At 54.0% G+C, this 20,720-nt stretch overlaps 1 protein-coding gene across 3 annotated transcripts in view; it reads right to left on the bottom strand.

The window, feature by feature from the left end:
• The window catches only part of LOC128847694 (polycystin-1-like), a 60,913-nt gene extending 45,747 nt beyond the window's left edge, over positions 1-15,166 (bottom strand). Inside the window, exons 1-6 of one of the 3 annotated variants that reach the window (XM_054047308.1) lie at positions 14,495-15,166; positions 11,493-11,564; positions 11,033-11,104; positions 10,608-10,777; positions 8,692-8,966; positions 7,677-8,058 (exon numbers count right to left, since the gene is read on the bottom strand). In XM_054047308.1, the coding sequence (XP_053903283.1) occupies positions 7,677-8,058; positions 8,692-8,966; positions 10,608-10,777; positions 11,033-11,104; positions 11,493-11,564; positions 14,495-15,072 (1,549 nt within the window). In that variant the 5' untranslated portion in view covers positions 15,073-15,166. The remainder of the gene's footprint in view (positions 1-7,676; positions 8,059-8,691; positions 8,967-10,607; positions 10,778-11,032; positions 11,105-11,492; positions 11,565-14,494) is intronic. The other 2 variants (XM_054047306.1, XM_054047307.1) reach the window with 2 other exon arrangements.
• Between the last annotated feature and the right edge of the window lie 5,554 nt (positions 15,167-20,720).

Genomic DNA, 20,720 nt, shown 5'->3' with positions numbered 1-20,720 from the left:
GACAAAGCACTCGCGGTGGAAGGCGAGTCGCATTCCAGAGAGCCCAGCACTGCCAGCTCCTCCAGCTGATGTAGACCGAGGAGACGAGCCCTGGCACAGTCACATGGACTGAGGAAGGTTACCAGCCGCTTTGGGAGTGCGTTCCTGCAGGTCCTTATTCCTCCCCGGAACACTTGGCTGGTGGAGCGTGTCAGGAGGTGGCAACTAACCCAGCACCTCTTGGGTTTCCTTCCCCAGCACTATGACCTAGCACCACGTCGCCATCTCCGGTGTAACATTCGGCAAGGAGAGACCTGCACCATGGCATGAGCCTCTTCCCCGCCCAACAACGCCCCCTCTGCACAGGCAGCGCCGAAGCCTGAAGGAGCGTAGTGAGGATACCCTCCATAGCAGGAGCTCCCTTCCCTTCAACACCCCATTAGCTCTAGTTGTCCCAGTGCTGAGGTAGAAGGATCAAGAAGGGCCAGCATTGCTAATGCCCTGGCTCCCCTTCTCTGGCAGCTCTCCAGAAGCAGATGGAGGCCTGGGATAAAGCTCTTCAGGTGACAAACCTACTCGCCTCATAGAGGATGCAAAGAAATTGCAAACGGCAGCTCCAGGGGGACTGTTTGGTGTGAGACAGGAACAGAAACCCAGAGCCTCACCTTGAGGTGCTGCCATCCAGCTGGCCCTCAGGAGAAAACAGAAGGAACTGGGAGTAAAAGGACCTTGTTCTGTAAGAAGTGACCCTCCCTGGCATAGGAGATGGGAACTTTTGCAGCACATAAAATCCTGGGTTTAGGAGGAAGGAAAACTAAATGATACCGAGTGTTACATCGAGTTAGGATCCTTCAGGATGAAAGATGCTAACACACTTTACAGATTTCAGATACAGGAATCACTTCAGCCACCACTGAAATGCAGCCACCTCTGGGGTGGAACATGACTGCTGCTTAAAAGCCCAAAGGAGTAACTTAGGCAGGAAAGTTAGAATATCCAATGGAAACCGCCTGGGGAAGGTCGTTGCATGAGCAGAAAACTAGGCCAAGACACTGGGGCTTTAAATGGCCATCTATGGTCAGTAGTAGGGTTGATTACAAAAGAACCCTCAAATGTGGGGGCAGTGGAAGCCGGCGGTAACCCATAGGAGAAATCCTGCATTCAGGGTTTGAACTAGTGAGCTGCTCTCTCTCTGCCTTTCCCTCCTATTCCTTGCCTGTCTCTGCAATTCCCCCACTTACTCTGCTTTATAACGCCTTCTGCGGGTAAGGACCCCAGAACTCATCTCCTATTTGCTGATGTCCCGGCCCAGACTCCAGACTCTGCGTTTTTCTTGGCCAAAGCCCAAAGCCTTTTGTTCTCTTGTCCAAAGAGAATGTGTTTAACCTGGAGAGAGCTGGGACAAGCAGGACTGGGGAGAAAATGGCATTTGATATTTAAAGCGCTGCATCATAAGGGGTAGGAGATGACGAGTTTGTTATTACCCCAGTGTCGGGAACTTAAGCAATGATTGGCAGGCCTAAGCGCCGGCCTTCTGAGCCCTCACATCCCTCTGATGAGAGCACTTACATGATAATAAGAAAAATCCAATCCAATCAATGAGACCGTCACAGTATCCAGCGTGGTTGCCCGGGAGCCAGGGAGCACCCTGTCTGGCATTCCTGGGTCTCCTGGCAACAACCAAAATGCTCCTTCCACAGGAAGCCAGAAAAATCCATTGCCGTGGCAACCCTAAACAAAGTTTGATCTGTTCCAGGCCCCCATCAATTCCTCCAGCGAGGGAGAAACCTCTCCTGGCTCCCCCGTAGGGTGACCAGACAGCAAGTGGTGAAAAATCAGGACGGGGGTGGGGGGTAATTGGAGCCTATATAAGAAAAAGATCCAAAAATCGGGACTGTCCCTATAAAATCAGGACATCTGGTCACCCTACTCCCCCGTCCTGAGGAGCTGCATTCACAGGCTGCTGGCAGTGCTTTGGCTGGGCCTTTCTGATAGACCTAGATCTCTTGAAAAGTTTGCTACAATGGGGGGGGGCACTTAGTTTGGATTCCCCCCCAGCAGTGGTTTCTGCTCCCTGTCTCCCACTCCTCCCTGACAAGAGGGGTATGGGATGGAGGGCGACTCAGAGGGTTCTGCCTGCACCTGTAAGAGTAGGATCAAAAAATCCCCTCCACTGTCTGTCCTCCCAGGAGGCACAGCTCCCTTCTCACCTTCAGGCAAATACAAAATCACACTCCCACCTGCAACACACACATTTCCTCCTCTCACACCCACTTTCTGCTCTGCACCTTCACTCATATTGTCCCTTGCATGTGAAATGTCTCCCAGCTCAACCCAGGAAGCTGCATGACCCCATCACCACAGTACACAAACACCTCATCTACATTCCCAAACTTCTCCCCACAACATCCCTGTGGGAGCCTGAGACACAGAGAGAGAGGAAGTGACAGGCCCAAGATCACACAGGGAATTGGCAGCAGAGCCAGGAACTGAACACGGGTCTCCTACAGCCCAGTCCACTGCTTTAACCACAAGACTATCCTTTCTCTGGGTCCAAAGCCCTCTCTCTCCTCACTCCAATCCCTCCCCAAAGCCTAGTCCCTCAGGAAACCTTTCGGGGCTGGTCTCCTCAGCATTCAGCTCTCTGCACTCTCCCCTAACTGGACGGTTGCCCTGTGCTTGGTCTGGTCTGTGTTGCCTCCTCAAGGCAGAAATGGGGGGTGAAATCCCAGCCCCGCCGAAGTCAACAGCAAAAGTTCCATTGAGGCCAACAGGGCCAGGATTTCACTCGGTGTCTTTTCTGTGCATCTCCAGCACTATATAAATAATGCACCTGCAGGGCGCAGTGCATGGTCCCTCCCGCCCCATTCTCCAGGGGCGCTCTCTTCAAAACCCTCCTGCCACAGCCCCACACAAACAGTCCGGACACCAGGAGATTCCGTGCAGGGGGAGGACAGAGGAGGCGAGGTCAGTCTTTACTGCAGGCCTTGCAGCCATCTGGGATGCCCCAGTTGATAGATTGCTACGGTGGGCTTGCTCAGCCTCCATGCTGGTGCTGACACGATCTGTGTGTTCACATCTCCTGGCGCGATGCTGAGTCTTCTCATTCCCATTGCCCCACACCAGTTCCGGGAGCACAATGCCAGCTCCCCGAGGTCGGATGGCAGCACTGACTGCCCTAACGCCACAGGCTCAGCCTCTCGTGGCCTGGGAACATGGAACTGGCATCCAGCCCCCAGACAAGATATAGCAACTTGTGGTACCTGTCTCCCCTGCCTCACATCAGACACACTCAGCACAGCTCTCTTGCCCCATACCAGGTATAAAGACAAAGCATTATCTTCCAGGGCAGGCTTCCCTCACCTCATATTGGCTACAGGGACTGGGCAGCATCTCCCCTCGCCCCGTCCCTACACCCCTGGGCACAGAGAGTCAGCTCACCTTGTTTCCCAGAGGAATGGTGCACCAGTTCCCGCTCTGGGCACACTACACGCCTGGGACATCTCCCAGGACTCTCTGGGGTAACAAAGGCTGGGGAGAGGGAATCCAGCCAGTGCTGTATTAACACAGCAAGTAGGTCACAGTGGCAGTGGACTCCCCAAACTCTACACTTATAGGGCCAGGTAGTGGCATGTTGGGGGGCAGGGAAAGGTTCGGAGGTTTGAGCTTCCATTGTTGAGATGGAGGAACAGCTGCAGCCCTGGGGTAAGCAGATGCAGCTTCCCACTGACGTTAATGGGAGCCGTGTCTGCTTACGCCAGGACTGAATTTGGCCCTAGTCTGCCTCCAGTGAAAGACGCCCGATGGGTCCTGGGCAGGACACAGCAGCAGCTGCGGTGGCTGTACAACTAACTCTAGCCACCTGGGTTCCACTCCACACACATGGCCAAGCCTGTCCTCTCTGTTTCCTTCCATGCCGGGAAGGAGCTGCTGGGATAAGGTGACTAGATACTCCTTTTCCTCGAGCCTCACTAACCTTCTGCCCCAGGGGCCTGGCATCAGCATCCACCATGGAGCTGCAGTCACAAGAAATACAAAAGCAAACACACGCACTGGCTAAGTTCCCTGTTAAGCCCCTCACCGGGGCTCAGGGCTGCGGCGGGGAAAGATGCCTCTCCTCCAGCACGGACCTGTCCTGGATTTACCACCGCCACCGCCGTGGGAGAGGAGCCCCTCCCCTGACCTGGCCCAGGCCCATCGGAGCTGCCGGGGAGAGGAGCCCCTTCCTTGGTACAACTCAGCCCCACCAGAGACAGGCGCCTCTCCCCCGGCCTGAGCTGCTGCGGTGAGAGAGGGCTGGGGGGGGGGTTAGTCCTCGCTCCCTGCCGCAGCCCCGGGACAGCCTGCACCCCCAAACCCCTCATAACCTAGCCCCACCCCAGAGCCTGCACTTCCTGCACCCCAACCCTCTGCCCCAGCCCTGAGCCCCCTCCCGCACCCCAAACCCCTCATCCCCGACCCCACCCAGAGCCTGCAACTCCTAGGCAGAGCCCTCATCCCCCCCACACCTCAACCCTCTGCCCCAGCTCTGAGCCCCCTCCCACACTCTGAACCCCTCGGCCCCACCCCCACCACATGAATTTTGTTAGGTGCACCAATATGAAGGTGATGTCTCACACATCACCTCCATATTGGTGCACCTAACCAAATTCATTCCGCACATGGACATAAACAATTAGAGGGAACACTGGGAACTTGTCCTGCAAAGCACACAGAGCCAGAGAGCCCAGGGCACCGGAGCATTCAGCCTGTCCTGCCCCAGAGCCCCTGTCCCAGGGACACTACAATGGGATGATCTAGTAGTAAATGTGAAGTACATTGGCCAGGTATTATTTCTGTACAATGGGCTTGCACCAATGGCTTGCTCCATAGTTCTGACCTATGCTGCTGGGCATGACCAAGAACCTAGAGAATGCCCATAGCCCAGTGCCAAAGGCATGGCCAGAAGCCCATCACCAAGGCAGGAGCCCAGTGCGGTATCTACAACGGACTGCACGGAGCTGCTCTCCCAGTGTGAAGAGTCACCGCAAACCAGATGAACCAGAAAGAAGAGGGGTCAGTGCTCAACCATTACGAGGAAGACTCAGGCAAGAAAGAGGCGCTCAGAGCCTTCCACGGCTGGGCCTGCAGAGCCAGACAGTTGCCAGCTACCACTGAGCTGTTGCAAACCAAGAGCTTAGAGCATTTCAAAGAGAGAGTAGGTGGAAGATTAAGAAGCCACCTGCAATTGAACAAGCTGAAGACTCCAATCTCATAGGCTATCAGACCCTCTACTTCAGGGCATGACCTGATCCCCAGGTGAGGTCAGGAAGAAATGTCCCCCTTTGCAACGTACAGCACAACGAAGTGCATTGTGAAGGGTTCCTCTCTTTCTCTGAAGCACCCAGCGTTGGCCACTCTTGAAGAGAGAATATTGGAGTCACTGGACTATTGGTCTGCTCCCCGAGGGCTAAGAGGGGACACTATATTGGCATCATCTTCATCCACAAAGACCCTATTGTCTCACCCTGGCTGCTCGTGCTGCCTCTTCACACGGACTGTCTCCTACAGGCTGCACACACAAGATGGCCTCAGTCACTCTGGTTTTACAGAGAAGGAGAAGGAGAACAAGAACACAAATGCAAGGGGCTGAGGGATAGCTCAGTGCGTTGAGCATTGGCCTATTAAACCCAGCGTTGTGAGTTCAATCCTTGACAGGACCATTTAGGGATCTAGGGCAAAAATCAGTCTGGGGATTGATCCTGCTTTGAGCAGGGGGTTGGACTAGATGACCTCCTAAGGTCCCTTCCAACCCTGATAGTCTATGAGGTCCAAGATGCTGCAGGGCAGAATTTGACTACAGGAGACGACATGGCAAAGTCAATCTAAGCTCTTGTGTTCTCCTTTCCATTTGCTTCAACGTGAACCAACATTTAAGCTTAAACATGCCAGGTGCCTCCGCCCAGAAGCCCCGTGACAGCTGCCAAGCATACCAGAGTCACCGCTGCGCTCTACTGTGAACCCAGCCGAGTAGCGATAGACCCACAACAGAGATTCTGCACCAGCCATCCTCTTGCCTCCTCACCCCTGAGAACCTTTGCCCTACTCACGTGCCACAGACAAGGCCCCACGTACCAGCAGTCCCTCTGCCCAGCAGGAGGAGAAGCAGCCAGCCCAGCTGCAAGCCCTGGCTCAGCATCACCCCTGCCATGCAGCTCCGCAGGGCATCACAGTCTCCGAGAGAAGGATCCACACAAGGGCCACGGAAATGACCTGTCTGTTTAGGGTTTCATACTAGGCCCATAACTGTAGTATCTGGGCTGAGGCGATGCTGAGCTGCATTCTCTCTCTCTCTGTGGGAGTTACCCCTTCGCTGTCCCGCCGAGCCTCTTCTCACTCTGTCTCTGTGTCCCCGGTGCCGCAAGCTCTCGCCCCTCACTGACTTTGCTGTCTTCTGCGGTACGTTCATAGCTTTTATAGGGCTTTACTCGGCAACTATTTTTTTAAAACCCTTTCTTTGTGGCTGCCCCAAATCTCCCTGGATACGCGGCTGCAGCCCTCCCTTCTCCAAAGGTCTGCGTGGAGGGAGCTTTCCTCACACAGACAGGCAGCTGGTTTTAACCTGATCCTCTTCCCTGTGCCCCTCTCCCTGTACAGCAGAACCCACCAGGTCCCCTCCACTGCTTCCCTGACTCACTGAGACCAGGGCACTCCCTCAGCCATTCCTCTCCACTCCCTGCGATCGCAGCACCCCTCTCCAAGCTGTCTCTGTCAGCCTCCTGCTGCCTCCTGCACCTGTTGCTCAGCACACAGCACCCCTGGGCCTCCAGGATGCATCTGGCATTTCCCCATCTCCTGAGACTGACCCTCCTTCTCCAGACTGCCCTGGCACGCCCCTGCTGCCACGCCCCCTTCGGACTGCCCTGCCACGCCCCCTCCAGACGGCCCTGGCATGCTCCCTGCTGTCACACCCCCTCCAGACTTCCCTACCCCTTCCAGACTGCCCTGCCACGCCCCCTGCTGCCACACCCCCTCTGGACTGCCCTGCCATGCCCCCTGCTGCCATACCCCCTCCAGACTGCCCTGCCACGCCCCCTGCTGCCACACCCCCTCCAGACTGCCCTGGCACGCCCCCTGCTGCCACGCCCCCTCCGGACTTCCCTAAAACGCTCCCTGCTGCCACGCCCCCTTCGGACTGCCCTGCCACGCCCCTTCCAGACTGCCCTGCCATGCCCCCTGCTGCCACGCCCCCTCCAGACTGCCCTACCCCCTCCAGACTGCCCTGCCACACCCCCTGCTGCCACACCCCCTCCGGACTGCCCTGCCACGCCCCTGCTGCCACACCCCCTCCAGACGGCCCTGGCATGCTCCCTGCTGTCACACCCCCTCCGGACTGCCCTGCCACGCCCCTGCTGCCACACCCCCTCCAGACTGCCCTGCCACGCCCTCTCCGGACTGTGCTGTCCTGGCCCTGCTTTTATGCCCTCCCCAGGCTGCCCTGCCAGGCCTTGTGCTGCTGCTCTCTCCTCCTTTCTAGTGTGCAATCCTGGGGAAGAAGGGAAGGAGCAGGAAGGACAGGGTCACAACTTGCTATTCTTCCTCCAACACCCAGCACTGCCACATGCCATGGAAGTTCCCCGACCAGTTCCCCATCTCAGGGCGGAAAAAACAAAACAAAAACCACACTGATCCCAAATAAACGCCTTGCAATATCTCACCCAGAGTCTCTTGTCCACTTGGCATCTTCATCCTCCAGAGGACGGAGAGGTCAGTGCCCTGCTGGCTGTGGATCCAGATGTTGATGCTCTCTCCTCTCCCCACTGCCCTGGGGCACTCTATGCCCACCGGCCCCACAGGCAGGATCACGCTGACAGCAGCTCTATGGAGCAGGGACCTCCCCCCAACCTGAGCCCTGACTGTCACCGCATAGATGCCAGGGAGGGCGTATGTATGCCGAGCTCTCGGGCTGCTGCTGCAGAACTGTTCCCCTCCGTCTCCGAAGTCCCAGGTGTACAAGGTCCCCGGCAGCAAGGTCTCAGCGGTGAATTCAATCACCTCATGGAGACTGTAATGGGGCCGAGCAGAGAGTGAGAGACTCACCTGGCAGAGGGGAGAGAGAGAACCAGATGCAGAACTACATGGGTATTGATAACAGTCACATCTCAGATCCCCATCCCCCAGCATGCCATGGGAGGGCTCTTTTCCATCTCTCTCACTCCCACAGCCTCTCTGCCCCACACTGGATGGGGCCTGTCTCCAACCCCTTCTGTCAGGTGGGGGCTTCATACAACACCCTCAGCCCCCATCTGGAGCTCCCGCTAGCCACCTTTCCTTCTACTCTCAGAGAATAGAAGGCGTCATAAGCCCACATCCAGCTAAAACCCTCTCCCAGTGCCAGCTGTCGCAGAGCAGCGGCCTGTCCCCACTGGCTGGGGAAAAGAAATACTTCACACACAGGGTCTGTCTACCCAACAAAAGCTGTACACGGCCTAGCCTACCAAAGCTAGCTTGGTAACAAAAGCAGAGAAGTCAGCACAGCTCACGTCCAGCAGGACACGCCTGGCACAGACCCTGGGTACCTCCTCAGCTCCCAAGCCCGCTGCGCGATCTTCACTGCTATTGGTACCTGTGCCGGCTGGATTCAAGCTAGCTCAGGCAGACCAGCCCATGCAGAGCTTTTGCTGTGTAGATATACCCGCCGACGAGACCCGGTCCTAACTCATGGTGCGTTACCTGGACAGGATACACGGCATGGACAACCGTTCTATTGCACACACGACTCCGGATTTCATTGGAGCACACTTTCCCACAGTCCACGGCCCCTTTGCTGCCTAGTGACCCACACAGGCAGCAGTCCTCCAAGTCCAGGCCATAATGGGTATGTGCCTTTTGAGAGCAGAGCGCGTGGCAGGAGGCCTGACTGTGTGTGCCAGGGTGGAGGTAGGAGTAGAGCAGGACTGTCTCTCTCCTGGTCTCTGGGTCCTTCACACAGGAGATAAAATCATCCGCTGAAAGGGAAACAGAGCTAGGTGAACCCTTGGCTGGTTTGTTATTAGCAAAGGTGTAGAGAGCTCAACATGGCGAGGAGCTTAGATCACATGAAGAAATTGGAGCCCAAATGCAAACCCTACACAGAGGCACTAACCAAAACTGCGAAGGTGAGTAATTGCAAAGGCTTTGCTGGAAACTGACCCCTGGTTCTGCACTGCCTGGAACTTCGGGTCACTCTTTACACCTGCTCAGAGTGGGGGGTAAATTGCTCCCACTTGGCAAATTTGGCTTTAGTGGCATTTTATACCTAGTATCCGCTCCCTCAGCACAGATGTAAAGACCACCACGAAGTGCCAGCACTGATGAATCAGGTCTGCTGCCGTTCCCTTTGAACTCCAGATAGGCCCATTCCAAATCCCGCCCAACCCTGGACTCCAGGGGGTTGGATCCTGTGGTTCAGGGCCATCTCTGTTGCGAACCACTGGGTCCCTTCCTTTCAAACTTCCTCTACAAGTTCCCTTCTGGGTTGAAATGTCTCATGCTTCCTTTTACTCCAAAGGTGATTTTTCTTTTAAATTAAAGCTTCAGCAAAACCTGGTGAGCTATTCTTTAGTTTATATCACAATAGCCATGGACTTGCTGCCCTGGGAAAACCAAGGCCTTTGGCGGGTTTGGGGAAGTCAGCTCGCCTCTTAGGCATAACTCGGCAACTGCACGGGCCTTTGGTGTGTTATTCTCCTAATCCCCTATTGCTCGGAGGACTTTCCTTTTGACATTTGTAGACCCTGTCAAAGGGTCAAATCCTGGCTCCATAGCAAAACTCCTGGTGATATAGGTGGAGCCAGGACTTCGCCCTATATTTATAATAAGCCACCCCTCATCACACAACACTTTGCACATGGAGTTGGCTTCCAGCACCTAGGCTATCTGGGACCTTAGGTGACCTTCTGGGTCATCTCTTCTTTCTTTAACCCTGAAGCAGTTTTCTGGTCTGACCCAGCTTTCCCTGTGGATTCTCTCCCCTTCATCCACCCCTCTTACTCTTCTCCAGCTCCCTTCTTGGTCTGAATCAGTATCCGGTGTCTGTATCAGTCCACCAGGCCGGCTTGCCGAGCCACGCCCTAGCGTGCTTTGCTTTGCGGCAGAGTCTGGATAGCTGTGCTTGGCTGATGGAGGGATGGTCGCTATGGGAAGGGGCATCCTGACCTCACATGGGGAAAACTCCCAGAGCCTTTCCAAAAGGGGAACTAAACGGAGACAGACGAAGCGTCCCTAGAGCTGGACTGATGACAGCCAGAGAGGCCGCACACGTTGGCAGCCTGTGAGTTACACAGCTCTCGGTTTTCTCAGGTGCAGTCAGAGAGTCCAGAGATACAAAGGAGGGGCTGGACGAAGGCAGCTCCCTCACTACCACTGAGCACCAGAGGGGACAGTCAAAACACTGTGTTTATCTGAGGAATTCCGCCACCCCCCTAAATTCATAACACATGCTTGGGATGCTCCATCGGGCTCGCATGGGCTGAGGGTTGGGGGGGCAGACACCTCGCAGATTTGTTCCGTGCTTGGAATTCCATCCCGCAGCTGAGATCTTCCCTCCCCCACCAGCCCAGCCTCTCCATCAGCGCAGGAGGTGCCATGGTGGTGGTGGGGTCACTCACCACAGGTCAGAGCTGAGAAATCCGCACTCACTAGCCCGATGCTGCTGGAGCCTGCTGGTTGGAAGCAATGGAGCAGCTCCGCATCGCTCACGAGCGGCCCCTTCTCTCGCACCCAGGCCCCGAGCCAGCGCAAGGAGCAGCTGCACACGAGGCTGTTAGAGACGAGCTTGCTGTGGGAGGAGAGCGGAGGAAGGGGAGGACAGTGAGGAGGGAGGTCGGGGACCTCTAAACACCTCCCTCTGTTTGTGCAGAGCGCCCCACCCCCAAAAGGGGAGAAACGCTCATGATACCAAAATGGGGGGGGGGGGCGAGGGAGGGGGTCAGCGGCATACAGGGATGGAGAGAGGAGGGACAGGGACAAATACACCCAAGGCAGGGTGACAGAAGAAACGGAGACAGGTCTGAAGGAAGGCACATAACCGTACAGAGACTGCAGTCTGCCCAGGTGGCGGAAGGCTCCTTCCTCTATGGTGCGGATACAGTTGTAGCTCAAATCCCTGCCAAGGAGAGACCAGAGAGGAGACCCCGGTGAGGGAGGGGAGATAGCTCTGGGCCCAGATTCACCCTCAGGATGGAGCAGTGGGGGATGGTGCTGGAAAGCTCGGGACTAGCACGGAGCATGCATTGGGCTGCTGCAGAGCTCAAGAGAAGCACAGCCTGTCTGCCGCCCCCACCATAGCCAGCAAGCTTTATTAGGGGCTTCACCATGCCCAGCTGCAGATACTGGTAGCATCAGCCTCGTAGGCTGTCAAGCCTCTGGGCTGAGAACATTGCCAGTGGGGAGTCACACCTGCTGGACCCTTTCTTGTCACCAAAATCAGACTGTGAACCGAGTGATGCAAACTGCTGGGGAAGGTGTTGGGGTTCTGGCTAGGAGTTACTTACAGCACCTGGAGGCTGGGGTATCCAGCAAGCTCCTCCGCTCCGACTTTGCTCAGGTGGTTGTGGGACAGGTCCCTGCATTGAAAGCAACGAGTTATTTGCATCCAGCATAGGCCCTCGCACTGCTCCTTAGCGACGCCTGGCTGTATGAAACGTTCACAGGGAAACCCCGAACCACATGCCCCTCACCCAAGAGGACGCACGCGCTAATAGATTAAGCGCCAGATGGGGCGTTGGGAGGCTGGGGGCGGGGGGAGTCTGATCACTGCTCTGCCACTGACTTGCCATGAGGCCTTGGGCAGGTCATTTAATTTGACCGTGCCTCCGTTTTCTGACAGGGGATTGAGAAACCTGCCCTGGGGTCTCTGCAACCGCCACACGGAGACGAGGGGGCTGGGTCACCTGCTCTGGGTTCTCCAGGACCCTGAGCCTGCATTTTAATCAGCTCCAGAAGCCACCCCATGAAGGGAACCTCGGGACTGTGCTTAACTATCCTCCCCGCATGTTTCCCTGGGAAGCCGCTGACTAAATGCTTCTGCCGTGAGATCTGACGCTCTGCCAGGTTCCTCATCCATATGTTGGGCAGGGGCAGCGAGGGGTGGGGGTTGCTTAGCGCAGCTTAGCTGGATGTTTTTAATAAAGTCAACATTCCTTTGCAGCAAACATCCACCCCCTGCTGCCGGGAGACGCTTCCCTCAGAATCCACCAGGAGAACATGGGGTGTCCGGGGGAAACCATAGTTACATTGGGAGGAAATTTAACTAATTAAAGCGCCTCACCCTTCAAGTCATCAGGCCCCAGTCGCTGCCATAGGGCCCTCCAGGGTCTCTCTCTTTCTGGGGGTCCCTGCAGTGGAACCAACCAGATTCCACGGGGAGGAGGCAGGGGTCTGGGCCAGCATGTTACTGGGGTGGTACTGGAGCATGCTAGGAGGATGCAGACTAGCAATATTCAGACCTGGGTCTCCAACAGGCCCTAGTCCGAGGTGGGGGGGGAGGAGGAGGGAGATCTGAGCTGTTGGTTTGGCCTTTATAAGTAGAAGCCGTTTGCACAATCTGGCTTCAGACATCAAATCCCCGCACCCTGCACTTTGGGGGCGCTTGGATCTAGGGTTTTGGATGTCCCCCCTTGGTTATAGGCTGCACTGGAGGGAGTTTTAATGGGAAACCCCTTGAGGCAGGAGGGGAGCTCACACTATAAGGTCATTTGGTGAGGTAAGGCCAACTTGACTGGGTGGAGAGGAACCCTCTGAAAGAACCATCTCCATGCCAGGACATTGCAGGCCTGCCCAGCCACCACCTGCAGGGTGACGGTAACAGGGCTGTCCAGGCGACCAGCCCCAAGTCTACTGCAGCCAGTAGGGATACGAACAGCCTGTTCTGTTGTCTCAGGATACAGCTTTGTGCCTGCAAACTGTGGGTGATCAGGCCTCATTGCCATGGTGATTGATGGGAATGAGGAGATAAACATTGTTTTATGGGTTTCATCCCGCCACGCTGACAGAGCCTGAGGAGCCAATGAGACTGGAGGGCCAGTAGCTGGAGCTCCTTAGTGACGCCTGCCACAGAACCATCTCTTCTGACAGGGCCCCCCAGAGGCCCATACCTTCTCCATGGTAGTCCTTTTCTAAACCAGCCCCTCCCTTCCCTTCGGCCACTGGAGGCAGGAAGTGCCAGACCCTGATAAGAAATAAAGAAATGCTCCAGCCTGCTGTAGCACTTGTACATCAGGACATGTTAGGGAAGGCTCACAACCCCGCCTGGGGAAGTATATAACATTCAGGGAAACTGAGGCACGGAGCAGTTAAGTGACTTGCCTGAAGTGAGGGATAGAACCCAGCTCTCTTGTCCAGCAGTTTGGGGCTCAGACTAAGCTACACTCGCTGCTTTAAATTAAGGACCATCCTTCCCCCAAAATTACCCTGCCTTTGAGGTTGGTTGGCCGGCCACCTAATATGCATCAATGGGGGCAGGGTCTCTCGGGGTGGGGGAACTGCCTGAGCCACTCAAGACGCTGACTTGGGCCCGTCTGCTGAAAAGCTCAATCGATCTGGAAAGCAGTGTCATTGGCAAGGATGTTAACGAAAGCCGTGCGGCCAGCTAGCTTACTGCAGCAGCCCTTGTCCTCCAGAGAGAGGGCAACGAGAACTGTGATCGAAACCAACCCGCTCGCCAACCTGCACAGCGTGTGGACGCCGGTCGTGCTGCTCGCTTTAAACTGGTATCATGAACGTGGGTGCAATGGCCTTGGGACGCTGACGTCACTTTATCCTACTCTACAGCTCAGAGGGGCACGGCTGCCATTAAAGAACAATCACTAAAGATTAACACTCTACTTATATAGCATGTTCCTCCCAACAATCTCCATGTACTTTATAAAGGTGGGTGACACGTTATTACTCCTGTTTCACAGCTATGGGAGCTGAAGCATACAGGAGTTGTGATGGGCTCAAGGTCACTCTGAGTCAGTAGAAAGGATGGGTCTACAAACCAGGCTTCCTGAGTCCCAGTCCCATGCTCTAACCACTAGGCCCCAGTGCCTGGGAGGGCATCCCTGGGTTAAGGGCTGACATCCTGGTGCAGGCATGTGGGATTCTTTGGGCAATGCAGTAATTCCCTGGCCGCCTCTGAGAGGGTCTGAGAATGCAGCATCCGCCTGTGAAGCAGCTTCAGGAGAGGTGTCTAAAGCGCTGCTGTCTCCCTGAGATCCTGCAGGCCCTTTCCCCAGAGTTCAGAGGCCAAAGGGAGCCAACGGAGGAGTGCACATTCCTTGGCAGGCCCCCAGGATCAGCTGGGCAGAGCCCTGGGATTTCATTAACATTCCATCAAAGCAGCCTCCCCCAGGACAGGCGCTCCCCCGCCTCGTGGGGCCAGCACTGCAGAGCACCTGTAAACACACTGCAGCCCTCTCCCTGCGTGGGTGTTCCTCCCCTCCCGAGAGCACAGGCTGGAGACACAAAAGCAGCACCCCTTCCAGGCAGGGACCCACGGCGGCGAGGTACTCACAGAACGGTCACTCTCCAGGAGCAGGGCTCTCCCGGAGGAACCTCTGCTAGCCCCGAGCGAGAGCAGTTCACTGCCAGGGAAGTGCAGACACAACTGGCTAGGCACGGCGTGGCTTCTTCCAGCGCTGGGCTCTGGCATCCGGCTCTCGCTGCTATGGACATCTTCTTCCCACCTCCAAGCCCCTCCACTCTTGCCCCTTCTGAGGCCTGGGTCCTGGCCCCTTCCTTGTTGTAGGCTAAATCCCTGTCATTGCCTGTCCCTGAATCTGTCCTGCACCTTCCAGCGCCCCCTTGCTCCTTCAGGCCCATCATTGCTGGTTTTACTGCCGGGGCCCCCTCAGGTTTGGCCCCGGTGCTGAGGCTGCATAGCAACAGCGCCCCAAAGAGGAGAGCAGTGGAACTGCAGGCACCTCCATGGGCAGACTGACACACCTGCTTTGCCCAGGAAGGGCAGAGGGCTCTGGCCTCCATGACCAGCCCTGAGAGGCCAGTTGTTAAAGCAAAGCTGTTGATTCTCCACTTGCAAACAGGCCCATCTGTACAGCACCAGCTAAACAAACCAACACCCTTCTGCTGCATTTACATTGCAGCCTGGAGCGCAGGAGTGAAACTGGCTAGAAAACAGAAGTGATACTGACTAGTTTGATTTTTCAGACTCTAGAGAAAAAGAAAAAAAAGGGGGGGCGAAATGCATGTTTCTCTCAGCCGTGGTAAACTGAGGTGTTAGAGGTAACAAAGAAGGGGGAATTGGAGTTGATAAAAATATATAGATAAATTTGTAGGCGGGCAGCACCGAGGTAGCTAGTGCATTACAGACCATGTTGGCACCTTGTATCGTGGTAGTGCCGAGTGATCCCAAGCAGGGATCAAGGCCCTTGATGCTGGGTGATGTATGCTCACAAAAAGTCCCTTTCATAGAGAGTTAATCATTCAATAATAAGGCAAGACCCAGCAAACAGGCAGCACGGAGACAATTATGAGCAGTGTGAAATGCCTCAGTCAGTGAACACTTGCTGCCTGGCCATTGGCACTTCCTACATAAATCTCACTTCTCTGATCCATAAAGCAGCCCCCACCCCCCAGCAGTCTCACCCCACTTCACCCCCGCAGAGATTTTTTTGTAGCAGCAGAGGCAGGCAGCGGCACCCGCCTCCTGTCACTGACACCTTGCTCCTTCCTGCAAGACACCTTGCAGTACGTCAGCTAGTGAGCTCGGAAGACCCAGCAGAAAGAAACAAAACGGAACAGCGGTTGTCAAAACAAAGGCAGAGTGCGTCAACATTTGCTATTGTGCTTGTTTGCTTACTCACTAATTTGCAAAACGCATCAATTCTCCAGGGATTTTCCCAGTCTAGTTCTAGTTATGAACTAGGGAGGTTTTGTTGCATATCCCCAACCCAGCTCGCCCTATCCTCAGTCTACAGCTCCTATGGCACCTGCCTGAAACCCTCCATCTCCTCCTGTGCTTCCTCCACCTAGGACACCCAGGACCCTTGTCAACCACCTCAAGATTCTCTCCACCTCGTAGCGCCTTCCCCTCACCTTCCCTGCTCCGGTCATCCACGCTTCCCCACTAGCATCGTCTCCACCCAGGTCCAGAGCACATCGGGCACTCACTGGAGAAGTTGCCATACACTGGAAAGAAGGCCTCAAAACAGTTAAAAAAAACAACCTGGTATCTCCTGGTTGACATGGGTCAAGGGAGCTGACCTGGTGGCTCTGGCATTTGCAGCTGGCCTTGGGAACAGTTTGTGACTCCTCAAGGTGGGGGTATTATTGCAACCTTTGTTTCCACCCTGGAACTCAGCAGCAATTCAGTCCAGTGTCTGGGGCCAAGAGTTCTCTAAACACACCCGCTGGCTGATTTCTCTCTCAATTCCCACCCCACCGCATTCACCGAGCAGGGCCCCCCAAGAAACTCACATGTGCTTTGTCCACCAGCTCCTTCCTGCTACCTCACCAGCAATAGTTACGAGAGAAATCTTCCCTCTAAGCCTTCTGCTGTAGAGAGTAAATAAATAATTCCCCCAACGCTCAGTGAGCAGAAGAATGCCGAAGCCGGGAGGTGTGGAGAGAAGATCTGAATGGAGAGATTTGCTCCGTGTATGGAAACATGATCTATGAAATCTGAGGTCTTGAGCAACATCTACCTACCCTCAGCAGACTACTTCCACTGGTCACTAGCTCAGCAAAGTCAGAGCGTGTCATTTCCCAGGGGGGAGGGTATTGCCCTCTGCAGCCATGACTTGACTCCTTGCAAAGCTTCTACAAACAAAATAGGCTTTTCTCCCAGGGCTGCTGCTTATTTGTGGATGCCCCCAGTCATCCGTGCCTCTATTTCCGACCTGGCAGCTCCTTACTGAGAATGACACTCGTTTAACCAGTGGGCCCTTGTTCTTGTCCATTGTGGCAGCAGCGGGCCTCACCTCTGGGTCTTTGGGGATGCTGTTGCAAGCAGCCTCTGGGGACAGATAAAAGATCCAGGCTCAGGGGAAATCATCATCCATGGAGCTGGGCCGCACGGCCCTGGGGGCTCTTGCCTGAGGTCCTGGGTTCAAATGCCAGCGGAACCCTCCATGAGGCAGCTAAAATTCCAGCCCTGGATCTGTGGGTGTGAGGGCAGGGGGATTGCAGCGGAGGAAAGGGCACACGGCTGTGGATTGCAGGGCCTACCTCAGGAAGGTGTGGATGTCTGAGCCCGCTTCTCAGTTCACTGCATTAGAATTTACTGGCAGAATGAAGACCTTTGCGGCCCAGCTAATCTTCCAAGCCAACCCCACTTCTGGTCAATGCTGTGTTTGCAGGGTGCTCCTGATTTCTAAAGTGTTTCCATTATTTGTCTGGATTCCCGAATGGCTCAGAGGGAGACACTGTTTGTCTGGCTGTTTGCGTGCATCGTACACTTGCTCTTCTCCCCAGCCGCTCCCTAGAAGGTTACTGAAATAACCCTCTGCTGGCATTCACACACCGGGAGTATTTCATTTCTCTGGCACTCAGCCAGGCTAAAGCTGTAAGGAAGCCTCGAATCAGAGCAGGGTGAAGAATGGGAGGGCATGTCCATGGAATTTTTGCCCTGTTTTCCCATCAAATGTTAATGAACATGGACGTTCAAATGTCTCTGCCCCCTCCTCTTATACACAAGAGCTGTGGCAATGAGTTCCACAGATCTCTTCACCCAACACACAGTCAATGCTTCCTTTTAGTTTAAAACTGCTATCTATTGATTTCACTGGGTGACCCCTGCTTCCTGCGTTACATGAAGGGGTAAATGACACTTCCTTATTCGCTGGTGTGTAGATAGCCCTCTCTCTAGCCTCTCCCCCGTCAGTCCTGGTCAATGGTAGCTGTCGGCCCCAGCGGTAGCTCCTCAAAAAAGGGCCAGTCATTTTAAGGCAGGAAAGGATCTTTGCCCAGGACTATAACTAGCTCCGATTGCACCTTAGTCTGTTTTCCCTTTTGGGACACTGCCAGTGTCAGTTAAGTGTTTGTAAAGCTCTGGCTAGAAATAACACCCTGCTTTAACTTCCTCTGACTGTTGGGTTTCCTTTACCTTAATAAGCTTTGTTCACCCACCCACTTAAATGTAAGCTGCACCTTTGAAAAATGTGCACCGATGCTTTTGTAAGACTAGCTAAACCTGCAGTTCTGGGCCAAAAGCATGAACCAGAGATACTCACCCAACTTTCTCCTGAGTCCTCTGAAAGCTCCAACTCCTGTAGCATGCCAGACTCACCTATCAAGCCATCTGCAGCTCATCTCCCCCAGCCCAGGATATTGCAAATTTACCAACCATGCAACAGTGGAGAATCTAACCTACAGGTGAGAGTCAAGCCATTTTTCCACCGTTAAGTTCCAACACCCTCTTTAACACTGCACCCTCCAACACAATAGGTTATTTCATTAGCTGCTGTCCACTGGGCAATAGCATATTTATTCAAACACATGGAATTTAGCTACTGGTGGCCCATACAACTGGTGTGTGAGGGAGGGGAAGATAGGGGCTCTCTATGCAATCTCATCAATGGGTCAGAAAGACAAGGGCCAAGACAGATGTCTTCACACCCACATGGCCCAGTGGGCAGAATGAAGATTGGTGCGAAAAACAAAAACATCAGAAAGTCAGGAAATTCTCCATTAAGTTCTCAGCTGTGGCACCGTTGGACGATTCATTTTTTTTGTTGGAGGGTAATAGGTTCTTAATCAAGCAACGGAGTTTTTGGCACTTGGGTATTGTCCAATCACAGTTGCATGACATGAAATTCCACCATTTTGCTCCTGAAGCACAGTGAAAAGGTGGAGTTCTCAACGTGGGCAGGAGCAGCAGCCCATTTAGAGAACACCCCCAATTCCTTGAGGTTGCTGTTCTCTGAACACCGGGCCGTGAGGTCCCCTTACAGCCGACCAACCAGCAGACACATTAGAACTCAGCGAAAGGGGACGGAGGAGATCCTGCTTTATAGGGTTCCACCACCAACCACGAATGCAAGAGCTGGGGGAGGGTAATCATCATTATACAGTAGAACCTCAGAGTTGCCAACACCTCAGGAACGAAGGTTGTTCGTAACTCTGAACAAAACGGTCTGGTGGTTCTGTCAAAAGTTTACAACTGACCATTGAGTTAATACACCTTGAAACTTTACAACGCAGAAGAAAAAAAGTCTTAATTTAAATGAAATAATTTAAAATAATTTAAAATAAATGAAACAAGCACAGAAACATTACTTTTTTTTTTTTTAAACTTTCCCTTTATTTTTAGTAGTTTATTGTATTGCAGTTGCTTGTTCTCTTTTTTGGTCTCTGCTGCTGCCGGATTGCATGCTTCCAGTTCCAAATGAGGTGTGTGGTTGACCATTACCCTGAGGTTCTACTGTAATTGAGCCCTGGAAAGTTTCTAGTGCTTTAGAGAATAGTCCTGCCACGTGAGATGTTGCAGTTATGACCAGACTGCCGTCCGGGTTTGTTGTGCATTGTACTCACCCACGCCTTTCAGCTGTACATTCTGCAGGCTAAGGACTTATCTGTTTAACCCACTTAAGCTACTCAGCATTGTGCACACATATAAATAGTGCTGCAAACACCGATTTCGCTGCTAAGCCCAAGCCACAAGGTGGCAGCCCTGGAACAATCTCTATCCGTAGCCAGGCTCTACGAGCACGTCACTGGACACCTTCCCCTCCAAGGCCTATTTCCTCCACTACAAGCCTCTAAGTGATGTCTCGCTGTTCACAGAGTACAGATGCCACATTATCGCCACTATATCCACAAATATTGTGGTTTATAACACGGCGCTAGTTCTGCTTTCCTAGTAAAGTCATTACACCACTGAGGTGGGCACTGGAGTCAGAGTCAAGTTTCTGTAGCAGATCATCTTCTACAGAGGCTGCTCTCTGGTTTAGTAGAGATGGTGTTATGACACTGCCCAAACCATTGTCCTGTTATACTCAGGGGCAGGGGTGGAGCACTCTGATCATAGCTCTACTGCTCTGTTCGGCTCTCACCTTGATTTTAATCTTATTCTCCCAGTCAGGAACCATTGACTTTGACTCCAAATAATCACCTCCACCAGGGATAGAACCCAGGATCTTCAGCCAAAGGACTTCTCTGGCCAGGAGCTAAAGAAGCAACTCCACTCGCCAGTAGCAGTAGGAGGCTGTATGCTATGAGAACAAGCCACATAAGAAGGGACATGGCACTTGCCAGTGCATCAGTCCTTTAAGTTTACCCACTATTGCTTTCACTTTTAGGCATCACTGTTCTGCAGCTACCGCCTTCCTCTCGCTTACTGTAGTTTTCCTCCTTTAGAGTCTTAATGCCATTGCTCATCAACAAGCACAAGACAGGCCCATCTCCTACACATCTGGGAGTGGAAACAATTCACCCACTCCCTTAGAAATCTGCATACCCTACCTGCCTCCAGCAACTGCTTCTCCTTAAGGAGGCCCTCATGCATTGGTTTGCCCCTGCCCTTCTTCCCCACCTCCGGTCTGCACCTGCCCACCAAATGCTGTTACAGCGCCATGGGCGTCTCTGGTGTATGGAGTAGACCTTTCTTCCATGCTTCCTCCCTCTTGTTCCTTTCCCAGTCCCATCTCAGGCTCCTCTTCTCCACAGCCAGCAGCTCCTCACTTACCTGCATGCTCCAGTGTAGGTCGGGTACACACACCTTAGCGATTTGCTAAGTCAAGTCCTGGAATTCAAGCAGTCTCCCACTCACTCCCATCACATCC

Source organism: Malaclemys terrapin, chromosome 13 (assembly GCF_027887155.1).
Source record: "Malaclemys terrapin pileata isolate rMalTer1 chromosome 13, rMalTer1.hap1, whole genome shotgun sequence".
Taxonomy (NCBI): Eukaryota; Metazoa; Chordata; order Testudines; family Emydidae; genus Malaclemys; species Malaclemys terrapin.
The sequence above is the reverse complement of the archived record's forward strand: the minus strand, read 5'-3'. Positions and strand labels throughout refer to the sequence as shown.